At 38.7% G+C, this 16,884-nt stretch overlaps 5 protein-coding genes and 1 long non-coding RNA gene across 8 annotated transcripts; 3 read left to right on the forward strand and 3 right to left on the reverse strand.

Annotated features, from left to right (window-relative positions):
• Positions 1-1,169: 1,169 nt before the first annotated feature.
• On the reverse strand, positions 1,170-3,872 carry LOC135644396 (GPI-anchored protein LLG1-like). The gene is made up of 3 exons (XM_065161930.1): positions 3,653-3,872; positions 3,483-3,539; positions 1,170-1,614 (listed from the first exon to the last, which is right to left on the reverse strand). The coding sequence occupies exons 1-3, from the start codon at positions 3,735-3,737 to the stop codon at positions 1,253-1,255; spliced, it is 504 nt and encodes a 167-aa protein (XP_065018002.1). The 5' UTR covers positions 3,738-3,872; the 3' UTR covers positions 1,170-1,252.
• A 564-nt stretch (positions 3,873-4,436) lies between these two features.
• LOC135644538 (uncharacterized) lies at positions 4,437-5,534 on the forward strand. Its single transcript, XM_065162196.1, has one exon. It carries the CDS (start codon positions 4,601-4,603, stop codon positions 5,261-5,263), a length of 663 nt encoding a protein of 220 aa, XP_065018268.1. The 5' UTR covers positions 4,437-4,600; the 3' UTR covers positions 5,264-5,534.
• A 146-nt stretch (positions 5,535-5,680) lies between these two features.
• Positions 5,681-8,791, reverse strand: LOC103996512 (ras-related protein RABB1c-like). Of its 2 annotated transcripts, none has more exons than XM_065163674.1 (6): positions 8,461-8,791; positions 7,650-7,789; positions 6,930-7,012; positions 6,646-6,850; positions 6,491-6,559; positions 5,681-5,946 (listed from the first exon to the last, which is right to left on the reverse strand). In XM_065163674.1, the coding sequence occupies exons 1-6, from the start codon at positions 8,510-8,512 to the stop codon at positions 5,839-5,841; spliced, it is 657 nt and encodes a 218-aa protein (XP_065019746.1). In that variant the 5' UTR covers positions 8,513-8,791; the 3' UTR covers positions 5,681-5,838. The 2 variants fall into 2 exon arrangements, with proteins under 2 accessions (XP_065019746.1, XP_065019745.1); XM_065163673.1 differs by having other exon boundaries at positions 5,681-5,955.
• Positions 8,792-8,980: 189 nt separating this feature from the next.
• On the forward strand, positions 8,981-12,742 carry LOC135645360 (uncharacterized). 2 transcript variants are annotated; one of them, XR_010498747.1, is made up of 4 exons: positions 8,981-9,177; positions 11,051-11,161; positions 11,254-11,479; positions 12,256-12,742. It is a non-coding gene; the product is annotated as an uncharacterized LOC135645360 (long non-coding RNA). The 2 variants fall into 2 exon arrangements; XR_010498746.1 differs by having other exon boundaries at positions 8,985-9,177; positions 11,291-11,479.
• Positions 12,743-13,474: 732 nt separating this feature from the next.
• On the reverse strand, positions 13,475-14,728 carry LOC135644236 (ras-related protein RABB1c-like). The gene is made up of 5 exons (XM_065161709.1): positions 14,696-14,728; positions 14,523-14,605; positions 14,239-14,443; positions 14,084-14,152; positions 13,475-13,567 (listed from the first exon to the last, which is right to left on the reverse strand). Exons 1-5 carry the CDS (start codon positions 14,726-14,728, stop codon positions 13,475-13,477), a joined length of 483 nt encoding a protein of 160 aa, XP_065017781.1.
• Positions 14,729-16,027: 1,299 nt separating this feature from the next.
• On the forward strand, positions 16,028-16,815 carry LOC135645222 (heavy metal-associated isoprenylated plant protein 47-like). Its single transcript, XM_065163396.1, has 3 exons — positions 16,028-16,136; positions 16,196-16,274; positions 16,423-16,815. Exons 1-3 carry the CDS (start codon positions 16,131-16,133, stop codon positions 16,728-16,730), a joined length of 393 nt encoding a protein of 130 aa, XP_065019468.1. The 5' UTR covers positions 16,028-16,130; the 3' UTR covers positions 16,731-16,815.
• Positions 16,816-16,884: the final 69 nt, after the last annotated feature.

The following is a 16,884-nucleotide window of genomic DNA, read 5'->3' on the forward strand; positions in this document are numbered from 1 at the left end:
TAAGCATGAAAAAAGAGTGCGCAATGTCAATCCACCTTGCACAACTTGACATTGGTTTTTCTTGTCTGCAGTTCATTGACTTGGCCTCCTCATCTCAGGAAAGTAATCTGAGGTCACAAAGTCATATGTGGCATATTCTAGTCTTTGGATTAAGTTCGCAATGAATTTTTTCCCCCAACCTACTTGATCAAGAGAAATGCTTCTCACACCAACTTTATGTTGCATGTTATCTTCTATTGCTGACTGATGTAGGAGCTGTTTGTGTAATGTTATTTTGTCTGATGAATTCAGACATACTTTGTCTGTTAGTATGTGATATCATCATCAGGAGAAAATTTCTTCCCCAGCCTACTTTGCCAAGAGAATGCTTCTCACACCAATCCATGTTCTGCTGTTTTCTAACTGATCTATGAGTTGTTCCAAGTTGGAACCAGACAACTGGCCTTGTGAGCAAATGTTTCTGTCTCAAATCATCATTTGCTTTTATTTTTGTAGATGATGATGAAGGTGCTAATAGCATTGTTATCAGGAATCCTTGCTACAAGTCAATCTGCTGTAATATCTATACCACATAAATCGTCATTTTCCGTTGGACCAAATGTTTACATATACTGTTCTCTCCATCTCGCTCGTCTGCCATATTCCCCTCCTACACTCACAGAGAAGGATTCAGATGCACATTCCAATGCCTTTATCCATGTTTCTGAAGCAGTCTAATATCTTATCTCAAGACCACATGGTTATCTGATTTCTAGTAGGTTAAAGATCCAGGGATGCTTCTTACTAAAGACTTCTATTATCACATGGTGCAAAGTCTTAGCAAAACCACTGAAGCAAAAGAGACATAAGATCTTATATCAAATTCACATTTTCATAGAAACAACCAAGAAAGCTGTGGCTCAACTTGTTAGTACAAACATGCACTGATGTTAAAAGAAAAAGATAAAAACTTGTTTCAGCAACTGCAACTGCAGTTCTCAGTCAAATTCCATCATTTATGCTGAAGAGTCTTAATCTTGAGTTTTAGAAATCACACCAATTACCATAATTTGAAAAAGAAAAAAAGTGGGCATCAATTTTCGCAAGAATTATATTTCCGAGTCATAAGAATACTTCATTGTCGATATACGGATGACCAAGCAATTAATAAGCTTGTGGCCACAACTGAATTGGCTTGAACTTCCAAAGGAGATCAAATAATTGGAATGACAGTGCAATAATGCAGCTTCAAGGGATATACAGCTTAGCAGTTTCAACAACACAGAAATGTTAGAACCATTCCACAGATGAGAATCAGAGAGGTGAAGCTCTGAATTATGATGACGCCAGCACTTGCAGTGTCATTCTCTGATTCCGGGGGATTAGCAGGACAAGCAAGCCCTTCCTTGCCTTCACGACATTCACTAGCAAAAAGGCCTGGAGGGTACTTCCCGTAAAGGTTAATGTAACTGAACATGGTTGATGCACAGTCATTTGTCTCATCGTTCAACTGATCAGCATAAGGGCATGCAAATTCCTTAAAAGCCCCACAGCAGAGCTTAGCAGGGTATTGTGGACCCTTGCACTTGCTGGTGATAATTGTGTAGTTCATGTTCTCAAAGCTGATAGGGCAACCTAACATAGATATCAAGAGAAAAGAAAGCATTAACTTCTATTAACAGGTTAGACCATCCATTGCAAGCCATAATATAGAAAGATTCACTGTCAAAGATTATGATGTCATGTCTTTTATTATTGAACATGTTCCAGTAGAAATAACTGCAGAAAATGGAGGAAAAACAAGCATATAATCGATAGAAATTCTTTACTAGAACCAACAGTAAACTTGTCATTCTTTCAACCTAAAAGTAGTGTTTCTGGTTATGTCATATAGAAGTATCTCCAATTTGTGCTTGAGTTTGCCTAGGTTACCAATGATTTAGCCCATGAGTTCAAACCAGGGTCTTGATAAGTTTTGGATTACACTTTTCCTAATTCCAATGATACATATCTAGGAATTCTGATGTTTTCTTTAATCCAATATATATATATTTTAATATAATTGGACTAATTCAATCAGGAAGGAGTATTTAGAAAGTAAGATACTGATTTAAGTTATGGTCCATAGAGATTTGGCTGCTTAATTTAGAATAGTATCTGATTATAGTAGATGACAATATCATTCCATTTCTATTTTGCTTAGAGCTTAAATTTCTACATTATAAATAAGGGTATTTAGTAGATCGGCCTGAAATCAATTGAAGTTTTGAGCCTTTTGATGGCCTACTGACCTTATTATTTCCCTTCTCAGCTAGTTATCACTCTTCTTTGCTTTGCCTCCACTTTCTATCTTATACCACATCTCTGATACACCAACCTTCTTCACCAGAGTTGGTACACTATCCTTAGTTTTCGTATGCAAGTTCTCTACCATGACCAATGCTCTAAACTCCCATATAATCGTGATTAGATTTTTTTTAATTGTGTATGATTGAATTAAACACAAATGCACATTTTGCATTGCTATCTTTTCAACACAGAAGTAGTAACAAACTAGGAACTAACAAAATACTGGCTGTCTTAGGTTGCCATATTTCAAACAATAGAAGTATAAGCGCAAGGGACCGAAGGCACTAATTGCCTTGAGTTCCATGTAACTGTATCATTTGCTTTAAAGACAAAACATGTTGTGTGTCAAACTTATTTGTTATATGTATGATAGACCACAACAGAGAAAAGCAGAATAGAAGAATAGAACATTAAAGCTAGCACAAGGCAAGCAATTACCATTTGCTTGAAAGGTAAAGCATGTCATACAGCAAACTGTATTACTTTTGTTTATATATATGATCGACCAGAACTGATAAAGACATAATAGAATAATATAACATACTATTTACCCTCAGACAATCAATTTCAAGATGACTTTATGTGTCCTTGTTCTCCAATGCACAGTATGGGGTGCTACTATGGTGATACTGCAAGCTTCTCCAAATAGATAACCATGGTTAGCTATAAAGTTTAGAATTTCTTTTTAAATTTTTGCATATCAGTAGCTAAAATCTTTGATTTGTATAATTATTCCTCATGTTACATATCAATTGCAGGAAAAAAAAAACCAGATCACACATTACAGCTTATAGTAGTCAACCATGGTATGATCAAGAAACGATGGAGATGAAGTTACTTTTACTTCTCAGTTTTGTACCTAATTTTGCATCCTATATGTCCCATTTACCTTCCGCAGCTTTAATAATTGTTCAAACAAACTTGAGGAAAAGAAGATATAATACTTTTCCAGACAAGATTGCATTTGAATCCAACTAAGCAACATCACCGGTGTCTTTTCTCCGAATTCAAATATTTTTCTTATCGCATAAACTCTATGAGAAATGAAAGGCCAAAGGATAAAAAGGACAGAACATATCATCAATGATCTGGATGATGAACTCAGTCAAAAAAGAATACCAAAATCCAAATAAAAGAATGAGGAAAGTTCGTACTCGACTTCTCCTGCAGCAAACTCCGCCCGGCCGATCCACGCGATTCGAACACATCGCCTACCCAAACACAAAAAGCCGGAAATATCAGAGCTTCTAAGCTCGAAAAGAGGGAAAAATCGAATCAAAAGTGAGAAACTTTCTTTCAAGATCGAAACCTTCCAGGATCCTACCTGAGATGAAGGTAGAACCGGCCGCCAATCCCGCCAGAACCATAATAAGAACAGCAGGCAAGGAAATATTTGGACTCAACTCCATCTCTTCCTACAGCCTCCGAAACCTCCGCAGCGTGAAACCGACGGGAGAAAAGAGGAGAGGTGGAAGCGGAGGGGAGGTAGGAAGAGGAGGAGGAGGAGGAGGAGGAGGAGGAGGATGAGGAAGAGGGGAAGGAGGATGCTTCTCCGCCGCAGAAGACGGGAAGAGTGGTGGTCACGATCCATTGCGACAGCTCCAGTTCGGGAGAGAGCGCCAAGTCACAGAAATATTTTGAGCAAAATTAATATTAAAACTAAAATTAAAATTATTTTCAGATAAACCCATTATAAACAGATAAGTTGAATTTGATCGTCATCCATTAACTTGGCAGACGATTAAGAAACAATATGATTTGACGTTGTGAGTCAAGAAATTTAACTCAAGAGGATCAAATTGAGTTAGGCTTGGGTTGGATGAGGATGGTTCGATTTTGATCGATCACCCAATGCCACGGCCATAAATAGATCCTAATAATTCGAATTTGATCGTTAGCGAATGCTAATTGATTTTAGAACCCTAAAACTAGAATTTATATAGGAGTGAAAAGGGAAAAATAGTGATCGAAACAAAAAGAAAAAAGAATAAAAGGCCCCCAACGGTCTCCTTTCCAATGAAAAGACCCTTATGACCCCCCGATCTCCTCGAAACTACTCCAATTCGACCGTTGGGACTTTCCTTCCTTTATACCCCCCTCGAACTGGTCTCTCTGCAACATCTCATCCTGTCTCTCTCCTCTGCCTTCCTTCTTCTCCTCAGTCTCTCCTCCTCCTTTCCATTACCAACTCAAACCTTCTCTCTATCGCTCATTTGTTTCCCAATTAGTCGTCATTCCAATCTCTTCTTGCGGTCGCTCGTTTCCAATTATAATGGCAGAGCCTCGCGACACTCATGTCGTCGAGATCCCTGCGGCCGCCGGCGCAGAACCCCGCCGGCATTCCGACGGAGACGACAACGCCCTCGCCGTCATACAGAACCACCCGTTGACCCAAATCTCCGAGAGCCCCGGCCACCTCCTCCTCCTCAAGCTGTGGCAGCGCGAGGAGGACCTCCACGGCCGCCGCGCGGCCGCCCTCGAGGCCCGCATGGACGGCGCCAAGCGCGAGGCGTTCCACCTGTCATGCCTCTTCCTCGCCTTCCACGGCCTCTCCCTCACCCTCCTCTTCGCCGCCTCCGTCGCCGGCGAAGCCTGCAGGGACTGGTGGGTGCCCTCCTGCCTGTCCCTCCTCACGTCGCTGGTGCTGGTCGGCGCGGTCCACTTCCGGGTCCGCGCCTACTGGGGACTGTCGCGGCTGCTGCAGAGGGAGCGGGCCGACGGCCGGGCGCTCGCCAGGTGCGTGCAGGAGCTGCGGATGAGGGGCGACAGCTTCGACCTGTCCAAGGAGCCGCAGACCTCGAAGCGGATGAAGAGCTCGAGCGTGGAGGTGAAGTGGCGGCCTCTGCAATGGTGCTCGCAGAATCTCGTCACCATTTGCCTTCTTTGCGTTGCCGGGATCGTCTTCCCGGCTTGCCGTTTCATACTCTGCGGCTAAAACTTACGGCCTCCATTTCTTGAAGATTAGATCGAGGCTCAGTCCTTCATTTTTATGTTGGTTTAGCTCGTTCTTTTGTTTCAGCTCTGTTTTCTACTTCTTATGATTACAAGTACACCGAAGAAGAACACCTTTAATCGTGTTCTTGTTTGCTTTCTAGTCTGTACTCGATTCCCCCTCATTCTTCTTCAGTGAAGCACATGTTTCCACTAAACACTCTAATTTATCTGCAAACACTGTTTGTTTCGTCAAACACTTCCTCTCTTACAAATTGTTACTGCCTTCTATCAGGGTAGAATTCTAGTGATGCTGTAGTCTATCAATCCATTTAACACAAGTAATTAGGTGACTCATAAAGTCAAAAACAACTCAATCAAAAAATGAACCACTCAATCACTATTTCAAGAATCGGCATACCACAGAATTGAATCTAAATTAATTCCTGTGCAAAAGGATGGTGCAATATCCACCACAGTGCAACAAATTAGTAACCACAGTATGTTAATTACGAGGAGTTCAATAGCTAATAAGGAAACAATGCCAGCAGCAGGACCTTATTACTCTTGCAGTAACTCTCAGCTGCAGCAGCCACCAGCTTTAGATGAGGACACCTTCCTACCCCCCTTTGGAACCCTCTCCCACTTTGAAAGCCTGACTGGTTCATATCCAACGTTTCTTGCATACTGCAAGAACTACAAATGGGACAATCACTAATTAAATAAAGCGTGGAGTCATAATTAGCTGCATGCATGAAAATAAAGATTGTAAGACGAGAGATTATAATATCAAAAAGACAGGACAAATTATGTCATGGAATCATATTGTCACCAATACACCATTATGAACAAGGAAATAAAATGCATAGATTTTTGAAGTCTTAGATCACATCATTGTCATCCAACCTCCACTTCTCAGGATTACAAGGTTACAAAGGTGGGATGGTACAAAAAAGTCTATATTACAAATTTTCATCATTTTCTTCTGCCTTTCTGAGTCAACAAAAAGAAGGCATCTGGTTTATGCATAATACAATTACAATCATATGGAGTTCAATAAAAGTATTTTTATTCATCAGGAATAGGAAGTTGATGTGATGAAGCCTATATTTGTTGACTGAATGCAAATTCATGAAACCCACTGTCTTGCTGGTTAGACTTATTACATCCTAAGATTATAGCAGCATATCTTCATCATTTTAAAACTCAGGCCCAATGTTCTCAAACTCACCTCGTCTAATACATCAGACCCTCTATCCTCGATATTTTCGCGTATTGCTGCTGCTGTGTTAATAAATGCCTGTAAGGAAGACAGATAATGGAATGGACACTGGATTAATTGAAGGATGAGAGTACAGTCTGGACAAGGAAACAAAGCTATCTCACCTCCTCAACGTTCTGTGCAGTTTTCGCTGAGGTCTCCATAAAGTACAATCCATGATCTTCGGCAAATTGTTCTCCTTCTTCAGTGCTGACAGCTCTTCTGCGAGCCAGGTCGCATTTGTTACCGATCAGCATAATTGTCACATTAGCACCAGCATGTTCACTTAAATCTTCCAACCAGCTTGCAAGATGATTGAATGTCTCCCTCCTGATATTGGATCATGAATGAACAAAGTTAACACCTCAGCAAAACCTTATAAACAATGCACTCCAAATGTAATCACTACCTAGTGATGTCATAGACAAGCAGTGCACCGGCAGAATCTCTGTAATAGGACCTGGTGATTGATCTGAAAGTTTCCTGGCCAACCTGTAGTTTTCAGACTGCGAGTCAAATGATATATCATTGTGGTTGATGAGGTAAATCTTATATCAAGCAGAAAAAGAAAATCATAGTAAATCTTTTATCAGTAAAAATAATGATATCAGTTATGATCAATGCCACTTCCTGATTGGTTATTGCCATGAACGACTGTCCCGATCAAGCAACTAAACTGATTACAAATTTATTAATCCATATTAATTAAGATAAGTTCAGGTCAATCATATCAATAGATAATTTCCTTTTTCTCTGACTAAACACCACCGTAGTTGCACTTGCCAATTTAATTTTATCAAACATTAGAAAAATTAAGCCATCAAACAGAATTACTTAATATCACTAAATGTCGTGAAACTGTTAGAGATGATGGTACTATAAAGTTACTAGATATGCGCACAATTTCCTGGGAACAAATGGCAGTGAAGACAAGTCTCTAAACAGATGTCGGATGGAAGAAGGCGAAAGACAGTTAGGCAACATAGAAACAGGAGAGAGTTCCCTTGTGAAATACACCAAGTGTTCTTATACCAACTCCAAATGACTCCAATAATGCAGAAAAAGACAGTTCAGTAAACAACACTAAACACTAAATGCATTTATAAATAAAAGAGAGAATGCGACTAACCGTGTCCCAGATCTTCAACTTTATCGGCTCATGGTTGATGGTTATCATTTTGGCTGCAAATTCAACATTAGTTGTCGAGCCATTTGCAGGTTGGAAGCGCTTTTCTGTAAACTGCAAAAGAAGAGATGATTTCCCCACTCCTACAAAGATAAAAGCAAAAAATGAGATATCAGCACAAAAAATGTTATATGTGAATCTATCCAATTTGATATGTAACACAAAAAAGAACCATGAAATTCTATAGGACTGATTTATCAAATTTAATTTTGTGAAAAACAATATTGGATAGAAACATGCACTATCTTCCCATGAAACATATCTAGACATGAGACTAGCAGAGTGACAAGTACAAGCTACAAAATATCAGCAAATGCATAGCTTATTGAAACAACGAACTCCAATCTTCTTATGAAACAATTCCGGACGTAAGAGACTAGCAAAGTGACAAGTCCATACAACCAAATATAAGCAAATGCATAGCTTTATTGCAACAAGGAACTCCAAGCACCATATCAAAAGGCATTAAGACTTATTATCAAGATAAATCATGATGGAACAAAATCACAAATGCACACAAAAGCAGAGAAGGAAATCGGAAAATTAAAAAGAATTTGCGCTAATTTCACGGATTGCCAACAGTGGACACGGAAGCCATGAGATATTACCATTCTAGCAAACATATAAAGAGTACTAAAAAATATCGATATATACTTCAAGAGAAAGAAAACGTCACAATTAAGTGGAGGAGATATCGTTGAACACAGCAGTTCGCCCTGTTTCTTCTGAAGCTCGCGAACCGAGAAGAACTCACCTGTATCGCCGATGATGATATACTTCAAGGTGGAAGGGCGGGGCATCTCCATCGGATCCCAAATCCCGAAACCTCCCCTCCAGGAATCGGTCGACACGAGGAGGCCACGAACAAAGAGATCGAAAATCGAGAGCTCTCTGAGAGCAAGAGAGATCGAATAGGGTGAGGGAAGAGATGGAAACCACCAAGGGTTGTTCCTCTCGGTTGCTCTGTGTGTGTGGGAGAGAGAGAGAGAGAGAGGTTGACGCGTCCGCCACCCTCGCTTTGTTCAAATATAAGGAGGTCATTCGCGGTCGCCGAAGCCGACCGTAGCGAGAAAAGAGTCTGAATCCCGTCCAGTAAAAGCACGTCCCGTTCTGGCTCCCATCTCCCATCTCCCATCTTTACCCTTCATCTTTCCCACAATCAAATCAGTACCGTCCGTCTCTTTTTTAGGTGGGTCCCGCCCTGTTTCCTCCCGTAACGTGACCGGTCAGGATATCAAAGATCGGAGATATGGATGGTAAGATTCCGTCCAACTTGGGCGAGCACAGTATGTGAACCCAACTGGCGACTCTGCACAAGTCGGCAGAGCCCTCTTGAGTTGGCCACCGCAGAGGGACGGGACGGAGCGCTTCTCTGATCGCGACGGGTCTCCTCCTCGACTGACGGCGGCGGAAAAGATCGTCGCCGCCCTCCTGCTCTTTTCACGACTCTCCGTCGTCCCCCTCAATATCGGTACGCTCATCTGCACACTCCGAGAACTCTCGTGATCTCCAAAGCCCTAATTGCCTCCGCGCATTTTGATTCGGTCCATATCGTTACGAAAATGGGCTTATCATCCTCAACTTGTGTTGCTTCCAAGTTAACATATGCCAACATGTTCCTCTGACTATGCTAATTGTTTAAATATGTTCTTCTCAACTTTCTGCTGGGAAAAATTGACTATTATGATAGTTGTGTTATAGATTTTGAGAGGGGTATCTCCACATCATGAACTCATCATGAAGACACAGAGGCTCATTTGTAATTAACTCGGACTTCTGCAGCCTTGTCAACAGAGCTTCTATTTGTATCTTTTAGGAGTACCTTTTTCTCAAAGCCCTTATTAGAGCTTAAGCAAGGATAGTCTTGCCCAATGTTAATGAAAATTTAATTGAATAAATTGATGGGGGTGATTGCCAGGGAATTTACGTTTATAATTGGATAAATTGTTTTATCGACTAGCATTTATATAGAAAGGGATGAATTATAGAGTTGTCATGGGAAAAAAATGGACATTTATATCTTAACACTTGACATGAATGAAAAAATTCTCATACTATAATAATCTCTTTAGTATATTCAAACACATATGCTTATATAAAATATTATCTCGTAATAGAAGAAAAAAGAAGTTAGCAGCAAAGAACAAGAAATAGAGGTTTAGAACAATCAGGAGCATCCTTTCTAGTGATTGGAGGTCAACAAATATGAGACTTTTCAGAAAAGAAATGCAATATTAAATACAATGGTAAGTTTAGTTCTGTTTTGACTTTTCTGAGCAATTATATACATGGAATGTCAAAATAAGCAAAGGAGCTTTTTAAAGGCCAGCAGAGACCTAGAGTGTCAAAGTAGGAATATAGAAAGCTACAGAAACTTGTAAAGAAAGAAGAGCAAAGGCTATTTAGGGCACAAGAGGGGAGGGGTCCTTTCACTTATGGGGTGGTGACTACCCCCTCACACCTCTACGGCTCTACCTCCCTCCTTTCCTGGGCAGTATCTCATCCAATATTTCATGTTATAAGGTGTGCGAACTGAAATAAGGAAGTGGGTTTCTGAAACAAATTGACCTTTTAAAAGAAACATCTTTGTGTGACCTCTTGGTTAAACTTAAGATTCTTGCACTACTTTGAAAGCAATAAGAAACGGCAACATTCATATTTTATAGAAATGATATATTTTTTGTGCAGCTATGAGAGCTCATGATGGAACGATTTAATGCCAAAGCATATGTTACTTTCAATCAAGGTTTTAAGCATTGATCTCTGCAGATACATAATTCTACATATATGAATCAGCCACTAAACCACATAGCATAAACCATATGATACTAGTGATACGCATCCACGTACTCGGACCGTGTATATTGCAGCAATATGGTTGGTGGAATTGTGCTGACTCAGAAAATACCTTATTGAGATGCTACCATTTGAATCAGCACTTATGTGATTGTAGAACTTAATTATTTAAATATCAATCTGATATCCAATTTGAGTTACAACAATCTATTAGACTAGGGTGTTACCAAGATGCTGAGCAAGATGCCTGGTTACACCACCTGTTCTCACTGAATAAAACAATAAAAAAATAAACAATGGTTAGTAGACCAAGCAGTACTGGGTTGATGGTTCATTACCAACACGTGGAAGGATTGGTGCATACCAATGTTATGTACTGATTCGTCCGTTATTTTAAACCACACTAGAACTAGCATTTGGAGACACCAAAGGATTTACTCTTTTTGACATATAGCCTAGTATGAGACTTAAAAATTGTGGTTTGGATGTTGGTTCCTCAAAAAAATAAATTCATACCCAATCTTAATGCTGTCTATATCTCATTGCAGGTTTCTCTAAGAGCCAATATTGCAAAGCATACTCCGAAGTTGTGATTTACAAATTTGAAAATTATAAGCTTGGAATCTCCATGATATTATTATCTAGGCTACTGAAACTTGGTATGTACATCTCATACTATAGTTCTCCCTATTTTGGTTGTAATACTTGCATTTGGTGCTAATTGTTGTTGACATGAATTTTCTTTTTCCAGTGACATACCATGCTGAGTATTTATCTTGTCTGCACAGTTTGATGCAGTGTCCATGGTGAAAAGTAGAAGCCAAGGGCATGACACAAGCTCGTGTTACCTGAATAAAATGTACTGGCTTGTATGCCTTGGTACATCTGGTACACATCATTCTTGGTTGATGCAAGAGAAAGTAGCGAAGATAAGCTCAGAATGTTCTACTAAAATGTTATTTCTGCTTGAATAATGGGTCAGTCATGACTTCTATCAAGCTCTATGCCATTTCTTTAGTAGGTTGTATTGCTAGTTACTACCCCTTCAAGAGTAATTTTGATTTCATAATAGTAATTCAAAATTGTTGATTTTCAGTGCATCAAATTAGCGTTAAAATCTTTAATTGGCAGACTTCATTGTACATACTTTGTCAGCGATGCTCCAACTGTGCGTATGTGCAAAGAACCAAAAGAGGATTAATAAGGAATTCCATCTTTTAAAGTTAAATGTGTGTGTTCATTGCCTTTTTTTTCTTTAGTACTCTGATGAAAATTTTCTGTCATTTTCACACTTGATCCCAAGACTGATTATTATTTTATCCCCCTTTGAATATTCCTTGTTAAGTAGCGGAAGTTTGGAGTCTGTACTCTGCACTTGGAAGTCTTGCTTAAACTGTTTGATTTTGCTGAAGAACCAGAAAAAAATGCAAGGTTGCTATGCATGCTGCCATAAAAGCCGGCAAGAAGTTTGAATAGAAGTCTACTGCTCTTCTAACCTGATAATGAATGGTCTTGCTCTGGGTTGACATATCTAATTATGTTCAAATTGTGAGAACTGGAACAGATGATGTAGATGTTACGTTAGTTTTTTTCTCAAGGTCAACTTGGTCTGTATATTGATATTGCATTACATTGTACAGACTGCAGAGTTTCTCAAGATCAACTTGGTCTGTATATTGATATTGCATCACAAAGTACAGACTAGAGAATTATTTTTATTGCCTTTCATAACATTTACTTATATTTCTTGCAGCTGTTCTTCAAATCACGATTGGTATTAGCAACTTCAAATTGGAAAGTGCAAGGATTTTTTTCTGAGTGGCTAAAGGATGAACTAATGGAGTAAATTTCCAGATCAGGCTTCCTTTTCTAACAAGATGATCATCAGCAAAAGGCTATCCTGGGGAGTGGAAATTACATAAGCATTTGCTTGATCAGCAGTTGGGTTGGAGTACACTGCTCATCATGTGCTTTGAAGACTACCTTGGCGAAGGAACTATGACTTTAAAGATCCATCAAGTGAAAAACACTTTAATCCTTAATTTTTTATGTTGTTCAGCTCTGTTCTTCTTCTTATGATTACAAGTACACCAAAGAAGAACACCTCTAATCTTGTTCTTGTCTGCTTTGTAATCTGTATTGGATTCCTCCTTCTTAGTGAAGCAAAAACTTTCTACTAAACATTCTAATTTCTCTGACACATTAAGTTGGAGAAGAAAGTGGAAGTTCTTACACAAGCACGTATCTCTTCCATTTATTTGCCTCTATTTGCTTCAAAAGTGTTCTTAATATTGACCAAATGCAACATAATTTTTACTGATTAGAGAATTAGATTACAGAGGAAGGAACAAGTTAATTAAAACCGCTATCTTCTTATTGACTCCATAAGTAACATTTGGTTATGGACTTCTCATGTTTGTAACAGCAACAATATTGTTTCCTGCATCAAGCAGTCTTACTACTGGTTGATCACTTTTGTTATTCTTTATGAACACTTTGATCTCGTCAAACACTTCCTCTCTCACAAATTGTTACTGCCTTCCTCTATCTGGGTAGAATTCTAGTTATGCTGTAGTCTATCAATCCATTTAACACAAGTAATTAGGTGATTCACAAAGTCAAACAACTCGGTCACTATTTCAGGCATCAGCATATACCATAGAATGAGCCGAAATTAATTCCTGTGCAAAAGGATGATTTTATATCTACCACAGTGCAAAAAACTAGTAACCACAGCGTGTTAATTATGAGGAAGCCAACAGCAAACAAGGAAAAATCAACAACTCAATCACTATTTGAGGCATCGGCACACCAAAGAATGATTCGAAATTAATTCCTGTGCAAAAGGATGATGCAATATCTACCACAGTGCAACAAACTAGTAACTACAGTATGTTAATTATGAGGTAAGTCAATAGCTGATAAGGAAACAATGTCAGCAGCAGGACTTGTTTACTCTTGCAGGAGCTCTCTCAGCCGTAGCAACCACCAGCTTTAGATGAGGACTCCTTCCTTCCCCCCTTTGGGGACGTGACTAGTTCAGATCCAACTTTGATTCCAGATGACTGCAATGGGGCAATCACTAATTAAAGAAAGTGTGGTGTCATAATTAGCTGCATGCATGAAAATAAAGATTGTAAGGTGAGAGATTATACTATCAAAAAGACAGCGCAAATTATATCATGGAATCATATTGTCACCAATTCACCATTATGAACACAGAGATTTCGAAGTCTTATATCGCATCATTGTCATCCAAGCTCCACTTTCTCAGGGTTACAAGGTTACAAATGTGAGACAGTAAAAAGAAAGTCTATGTTACATATTTTTCATCATTTTCTTTTGGCTTTCTGAGTCAACAAAAAGAAAGCATCTGGTTTATGCATAATAGAATTACAACTATATGGAGTTTCAATAAATGTACTTTACTTCATCAGGAATAGGAAGTTGATGTGATGAAGCCTATATTTGTTGACTGAATGCAAATAAATACATGAAACCCACTGACTGATTACATCCTCAATTTATAGCAGTATGATCCTTATTATTTTAAAATTCAGGCCCAACATTACCAAACTCACCTCGTTTGATACATCAAGCATTCCATCCTGGATTTTTTTGTATATCGCTGCTGCTGTGTTAATAAATGCCTGCAAGGAAGACAGATAATGGAATGAACACTGCATTAATTGAAGGATGAAAGTACAAACGGCAGAAGGAAACAAGGCTATCTCACCTCCTCAACGTTCTGTGCAGTTTTTGCCGAGGTCTCCATAAAGATCAATCCATGCTCTTTGGCAAACTGTTCTCCTTCCTCAGTTTCGACAGTTCTTCTGCAAGCCAGGTCGCATTTGTTACCTATCAGCATGATTGTCACATTAGCACCAGCATGTTCTCTTGCATCTTCCAACCAGCTTGCAAGATGATTGAATGTCTCCCTCCTGATATTGGATCATGAATGAACAAAGGTAACACCTCAGCAAAACCTTATAAACAATGCACTCCAAATGTAATCACTACCTAGTGATGTCATAGACAAGCAGTGCACCAGCAGCACCTCTGTAATAGGACCTGGTGATTGATCCAAAAGCTTCCTGGCCAGCCTGTAGTTTTCAGGTTTCCAGTTAAATGGTATATCATTGTGGTTGATGAGGCAAATCTTATGTTTAGTTCAATATTATATAATTTTGTACATGTGTCAAAATTAGTATGTAAAGGAAACCCATTGTTTTGTTTAAATATTTATATGTTTTAAATTTTAAGATTATATACCTTTCATTGCATTCTTATTAATAGTAATAATAATGTAAATGAAAGAGACATTGATGTCTCACCTTATTCGGCACATAATATATATATGAAACTACGGGTGAGGTGTTAAAGAATTAGAAACATAAATGAAGATCTAAACGAGTATTAATTATATTACAAAGCATAAACATAATGATGGTTATGTTTGATGTAAAAAATTTCTACAATGATTTTATTTTTGATGAACAAAATTTAATCTCCCTCGAGAAGGGAGGAAATAAATCATGTTTTTGTTTGCCTTATTCTCCACATTATGATGGTTAATTGCTACATCCTATAAGAAGCTCTGATGCTCTTATATCTGCCAAAATAAGTTTTAGTATAAATCATATATCCATCCAAAAAATCAGATTCAATTTTCTTTTAATATGAGAAAGTATTTAAAATACTCCTAAATTTTTTAATCTCATAGTAATTTTTCCGAAGGTTTCAATGTAAGTTAGAATTTTAAATAATAATTAACTTATAGTAGCCAATGAAGATTAGTAACAGTGAGATAGGAACATAGCATATTTAAATGGATGAGTACAACATTTACTGACTTTTGGAAGATTTCAAAAACTAGATAAATAAATTATAAAAAAAATATCAATTTTTTTTTTCTAATTGTAATTGTAAATTATCCTTTTCTCTTTCTAACGTTTTTTAGATGATGTGACTCAAACGATCCAAATACAGAAATCAAAGCAAGAAAGAAATGAACAGAACAACAGTAATAAAAAAGATGGTTTGAAGTGATGCTGTCGGTCCAAGTCAGTCAAGACATAAATGCATTCCAGCTTCACTCTATCTAAATGAATTTGCCTTCTTACAGTGGATTAGAGTAACTCTGATCAATTACACAGTTCTGATACCAAACCAAAGTGTAAGATCAGAAAGTAATGATCGAGAGTATGTATATTTCTCTCTCCACTCTGACATACAAATTAATCATACATTAATTATTATGTAGGAGTTTCCCTTCGAGTGACCACACAATTATCTAGATGACTTCACGTATTTCGAAAAATCAAATTAATCAAGTTCATTTTCCCAAGGAGATGGACTATCATTTTGTCTTTAAGACATTCCTGTTGTCAATCATGATCATCTTTCATGCCATATTTATGATCCTGTGCACCATGAAAAGATGAGTGAGAGAGAAGGTTGGAGTGGGAGCAGCTTACATGCATGCATACAGAAGAATCAAAGTTTTAAAGTCTTCTGTACCTTCTCTCTCTCTCTCTCTCTCTCTCTCTCTATATATATATATATATATGTGCACCTGTCTTTCATGGAAGGAAGTTGGTCCTTCTTCTCAGACTGCCTTGGGAGATCATGAAGGTGTGTTTGCATGTTTGTTGCTCTTCTTTGCACTCGGTTAATTCTCTCCAATCATGCAGCAAAAGATAGTGATCAGAGTGCAGATGAACTGCGACCGGTGCCGATCGAAAGCCATGAAAACTGCTGTGGGGAACCATGGTGAGTGCCCTGAGAATAACTGCTTCGTTCTTGCAGCTTTTCATATGAGAAGCTTCTCATCCCTTGAACCAAATGATCGAGGGATGATGAGAAGCTTGGCATCGATTTAACGATATATGCACTCGGTCTTCATGTATGTTATATACAGGCATTGAAACAGTATCGATCGAAGGAGAGGAGAGGGATCTTTTGGTGATCATCGGGGAGAGAGTCGATTCGGTCGCGCTAGCCTGCTCTTTGAGGAAGAAGCTACACTGTGCAGATATAGTGACTGTGGAGGAAGTGAAGGAGAAGGAGAAGGAGAAGGAAAAGGAGAAGGAGGAGGAGAAGCCAAAGGAGAAGCAAGAGGAGGACAAAAAAGATGTTCCACTGCCTCATCCGGTCATTAACCCTTCGTATCTCCCAGCATATTGTGTGATTTTTGACCCTGAACCAAGTACTTGTTCCATCCAGTGACTTCACTGCCTCCGATAGTGCCATGAACACATTGTTCCATCAATTAATAGGCACTGTTAAATTGATGCTTGTGTTGGATTTTTTTTCTGATGAACTGAAGCTGCTGATGAACCTGCAGTCACTCTTTATCTGTAACTCTCAGTAGTAAGAAGCA

Source organism: Musa acuminata, chromosome BXJ3-8 (assembly GCF_036884655.1).
Source record: "Musa acuminata AAA Group cultivar baxijiao chromosome BXJ3-8, Cavendish_Baxijiao_AAA, whole genome shotgun sequence".
Taxonomy (NCBI): domain Eukaryota; kingdom Viridiplantae; phylum Streptophyta; class Magnoliopsida; order Zingiberales; family Musaceae; genus Musa; species Musa acuminata.

Coding starts and splice junctions, on each gene's coding strand:
- LOC135644396 (XM_065161930.1), bottom strand. CDS start 3,737: ATGGAGTTGAGTCCAAATATTTCCTTGCCTGCTGTTCTTATTATGGTT. Junction 3,540..3,652: donor CGGTTCTACCTTCATCTCAG/GTAGGATCCTGG, acceptor GTGTTTGGGTAG/GCGATGTGTTCGAATCGCGT. Junction 1,615..3,482: donor TTTGCTGCAGGAGAAGTCGA/GTACGAACTTTC, acceptor TATCTATGTTAG/GTTGCCCTATCAGCTTTGAG.
- LOC135644538 (XM_065162196.1), top strand. CDS start 4,601: ATGGCAGAGCCTCGCGACACTCATGTCGTCGAGATCCCTGCGGCCGCC.
- LOC103996512 (XM_065163673.1), bottom strand. CDS start 8,512: ATGGAGATGCCCCGCCCTTCCACCTTGAAGTATATCATCATCGGCGAT. Junction 7,790..8,460: donor TATCATCATCGGCGATACAG/GTGAGTTCTTCT, acceptor TTATCTTTGTAG/GAGTGGGGAAATCATCTCTT. Junction 6,560..6,645: donor CTGCACAGAACGTTGAGGAG/GTGAGATAGCTT, acceptor TCTTCCTTACAG/GCATTTATTAACACAGCAGC.
- LOC135644236 (XM_065161709.1), bottom strand. CDS start 14,728: ATGGGTTTCCTTTACATACTAATTTTGACACAT. Junction 14,444..14,522: donor CTTGTCTATGACATCACTAG/GTAGTGATTACA, acceptor ATCCAATATCAG/GAGGGAGACATTCAATCATC. Junction 13,568..14,083: donor TGCTTGATGTATCAAACGAG/GTGAGTTTGGTA, acceptor GCCCCATTGCAG/TCATCTGGAATCAAAGTTGG.
- LOC135645222 (XM_065163396.1), top strand. Junction 16,275..16,422: donor AACTGCTGTGGGGAACCATG/GTGAGTGCCCTG, acceptor TGTTATATACAG/GCATTGAAACAGTATCGATC.